Source organism: Phragmites australis, chromosome 9 (genome assembly GCF_958298935.1).
Source record: "Phragmites australis chromosome 9, lpPhrAust1.1, whole genome shotgun sequence".
Lineage (NCBI taxonomy): Eukaryota > Viridiplantae > Streptophyta > Magnoliopsida > Poales > Poaceae > Phragmites > Phragmites australis.
Genome location: NC_084929.1, coordinates 8,276,569 through 8,280,270, shown reverse-complemented (window position 1 = coordinate 8,280,270; position 3,702 = coordinate 8,276,569). Strand labels below are relative to the sequence as shown.

General features: G+C 51.1%; 1 protein-coding gene across 1 annotated transcript; it reads right to left on the bottom strand.

The window, feature by feature from the left end:
- Positions 1-1,473: 1,473 nt before the first annotated feature.
- Positions 1,474-2,462, bottom strand: LOC133928590 (glutaredoxin-C7-like). The gene has a single exon (XM_062374999.1). The coding sequence runs from the start codon at positions 2,311-2,313 to the stop codon at positions 1,882-1,884; it is 432 nt and encodes a 143-aa protein (XP_062230983.1). The 5' UTR covers positions 2,314-2,462; the 3' UTR covers positions 1,474-1,881.
- Between the last annotated feature and the right edge of the window lie 1,240 nt (positions 2,463-3,702).

Below are 3,702 nucleotides of genomic sequence, written 5' to 3'. Positions count from 1 at the left end.
AATTTAAAATTTATCTATAAATACCCGTTCTGAGTAGCTCCACACCGACAGCAGGTACAAGACATTGGGCCTGGATGCTCGAGTCCTCTTCTGCCGGCCTGTTAGCCCGACCGGCCTTGGTCTTGGTCAGTTCCCTGCTTCCCATTGGGTCCAGTAGCTCGAGCACCAACTGTGGCACACACGTTCCTTTTAGAAATAGAAAAGTCTGTCTCCCGTGCTTACTTTTGTAACTCTAGGCCCATGGATGCTTATATGAAAAAAAAACTAGGCAATTGTCAGCACTGTCAATCATGCTTGAGAAGAGACATAACTTCATTTTTTTGAGAGAGAGAGGAAAACGAAGACGCAGCCGATGCTGGGCAAGAAAAACGCGGGCTAGAGTGTCCGCCCTAATTTGCACCGACCGGGCCTAAACATATATACTCGTTGGGCCACTAACACCCTGCAGCTTCTTTCAGCCCATGTGAGCCCTCCATCATCCTCAGGAGACACGCGCAGGGTCACATGACCTGGAGCGCTGCACATCTGCGACTCTGCATTTGGAGTTCCGGCGAGCGTAGTGTAGCCACGAGCAGGCCGCAGGGCAAAGGCTAGAGACAAGGAAGCGTTGGTTCTTTGTGGAAAGGCGGGCAGTTGTCTGAATGTAGACCTGGTGCGCGCGAGCGCCAGCGATCGATGCCCATCTCTTCGCCTCTGACTTGACGACGTACTTGTGCAGCTAGCGCGTTGCTACTCGCCAAGCTCCTGGTCGAGGAATCCAGATGCGGTCACAGGTAAGCGTACAAACAGACTCGGCTGAGTTTTCCCAAGCTCTCATGCATGCATGCATGCATGGTTGGGAGAGCAGCAGTACTCTCTTCGTACGCATGCACGGGATCGGGTGCAAATATTCACTTTGCTAATTGATTAACCAGCTTCTCTATCTCCCCCTTATAGCATGCAAGTAGCTCGCTGCCATGGATCGATCCCATGCGCACGGCCAGAACTTTTACATAACCCCGGCACCGGGAAGCAACTCTCCAACTGGACTGAACAGGTCGTGATTTCTCTCCCTGCAGAAGCCGAATCGCGTGAGCAGTTCAGTAATTTACCACAGAGGTTCAGTGATGATAGTCTTTTGATAACTCGGATAATCATTTGGCCAAGTCGCTGCAGGCCGGCGACCGTTTCCTTTTAGGGATTAAGAGTCTGTGCGTGCCAGCCGGTGCACTGCTACCTGCCTATGCAATAAGGCAACATGCAGCTCGATCAGCCTTCTTTCGGGTGACGTCTACGGCAACACCATCACTCCTAATCAGGCAGTTCTGCCGTTTCATATTAAGATAAGAGCAAAACAGTTTTTTAGTTTGCATCGTGGCTGTCCGACATTCACTCCTGATTTAAATACCTTATCTCAGCAACCATTATATTGCATGCATGTACAGTCCACTCCAGCTACATGCACACCTGACCTGACACATGTACACTTTCCCATTTTGTATTCCGTTCTTTCTATTGCAGGTTGATCGATCGATCAATCAAACAAAACACCAAAGAGGAGCCAGAGAGGACGCACAGTAGCTGCATACGTACGTCGTCACAGACTCACAGGCACGACAGAGACGAAACTAACAACGGCTGTAGAAGAAAAGTGTTAATTACATTTAGACCCAGACATTTCTCACAAAGGCCCTCGACTTTAGCCAACGCTCTCACTCCAGCCCCCTCAGCTCCGCAAGCGCCATGCCCCCAGCAAAGCAAAGCAGTAGTACAACGACGACGTCTTATTAACGTCACAGGCCATTTTGCTCCAAACCACGTAACGTACCGTATATCTACAGGCACCAAGCAACAGACGCGCCCGTCCGGCCGGCCGGCCGGCGACGTACGGACACGGCCTCGCTAGCCGCAGAGCGCGCCGACCTCCCTTAGGCGCGGGACGAGGCGGCCGCTGAGGTGGAGCCCCATGAGCCCGTCGAGCCCGCCCACGGGAACGCCGCCGACGAAGAGCGCCGGCACGGCGGCAGCGGCGGCCGCCGACGCCGCGGCCTCCTCGGCGGCCTCCTCCAGCTCGATGACGGTGGCGTGCGCGCCCACGGCCTCCAGCAGCCGCCGCATCACGTGGCACATGCAGCACCCGCGCCGCGCGAAGATCACCACGGGGCTCTCGCGGACCAGCCGCCCGATGCGCTCCGCGGGGGCCTCCACGTCGCCCGCAGGATCGATGGTCAGGCCCAGCAGCCGAGCGCCCCCGCCGCCGGCACGGAGGTGAACTCCCGCGGGCGACGGTGCCTCGCCGGCCACCGCGCAGCTCACGCCACCTCCTCCCTGCATGTGAAGACGCGCGCGTGTTGCAGCGTTGGTTGAGGGTGGAGAAGACTTGGAGTGGAGGGAGGCGTGTCGTTAGCGAGCTGCTGCTCCTACAAATTAACGGAATTAAACAGCTAGCTGGTAGTGTGTCAAGATCCGGGCGGGACGACGAGTGGGAGGAGGTGATATATAGAGAGAGAGAGAGGGAGGGGAGGCGCACATGGGGGCGTGACGTCAGGCCGAAGGTGACGGGGAGAGGTGGGAGCCGGGTGGCGTCACGTGGCTGCTCGAGAAGGGGCAGCTAGCTTGGCCGGTTGGCTGATGGTGGTGTAAGATGGAACAAGCAAAGCAGAGCAATTGTTGAAGGCAAAATCGCAACTGTAACTCCTAAATTTTCATCATGAGCCTTGGGGAATACTAAGGACTGTGAATCAAAGTCCAAGATGAATCGTCCAAATATTAGGCCACGTTTCGAAGCAAGGAAATTTCATATGAAATAGTGTGATTCCCGCATAATTCCTGCAGAAATATCCCGTTCCAAACGGGTCGTGAGTTCGGACTCTGAAAACCTCTCCTGACAGGAGCAGTCTGAATCAGTAGTAGCGGAACTAGCTAGAGAAACTTCTTGTAAGGAAGGAACACCACTATATAGAATTTATGGTGGATATATATAAAAATTTATACTAACTTAAGATCGAGGTTGTCTTCAGGGTATACGTCACCATTCATGAAGTTGTCTTCAGGCAAAATCTCTTTGAGCTGCATGTTTCTAGTTATAACAGTGGTGTCCAGTCGTCTAAGGACTATGACATAAGACCTAGACTCACAATTTTGCCTGTCACTATGACATAAGACCTAGAATCATCTTTATGTATGTAGTTCATTCCTACGTCATGAAGATAGGGCAACCTTTATGCGCACTCAGGGTGTCCACGTCGTTATGAGCTTTCTGCGCACAAAATTAGAAAGGAACTAACGCGTAAAGTTCCAATATGATCTTTCTACAGCAACTGCATATTCATCTCTAGACCACCCGTTGCCAGTAAGTACGCAATTGACATTGCGTCGACGGAAAAAAACTTGTCTCATAAAACAAAAACAATTGCTATTTCTCGACCTGTTAAACGACATCTGTTTTGGGTAGGGAAGGTACCACCAATTTTGAGGCCTCCAGTGTTTCGAAGCCTCTGAATCACGCAATGGCGATGTTTCGCACTCGTTTGCTAGGTAGTATTCTGAACCTGTGTTTGGTTATGCTAAGGTTTTTGTTTTTTTTTTTAAAAGCTGATTTTTGATTTTTGACTGATGATTGGTGGTTTTTCTATATTATCTTTTGCAATAAATTTTTAACTAATTAGAAAAGCTTATTTCAACTAACTTCTCAGCTTTTAGTTTATTTTATTAAAAACCATA

What these genes read in the sequence shown, in the direction of transcription:
- LOC133928590 (XM_062374999.1), bottom strand. Translation starts at nt 2,313, where the DNA reads ATGCAGGGAGGAGGTGGCGTGAGCTGCGCGGTGGCCGGCGAGGCACCG.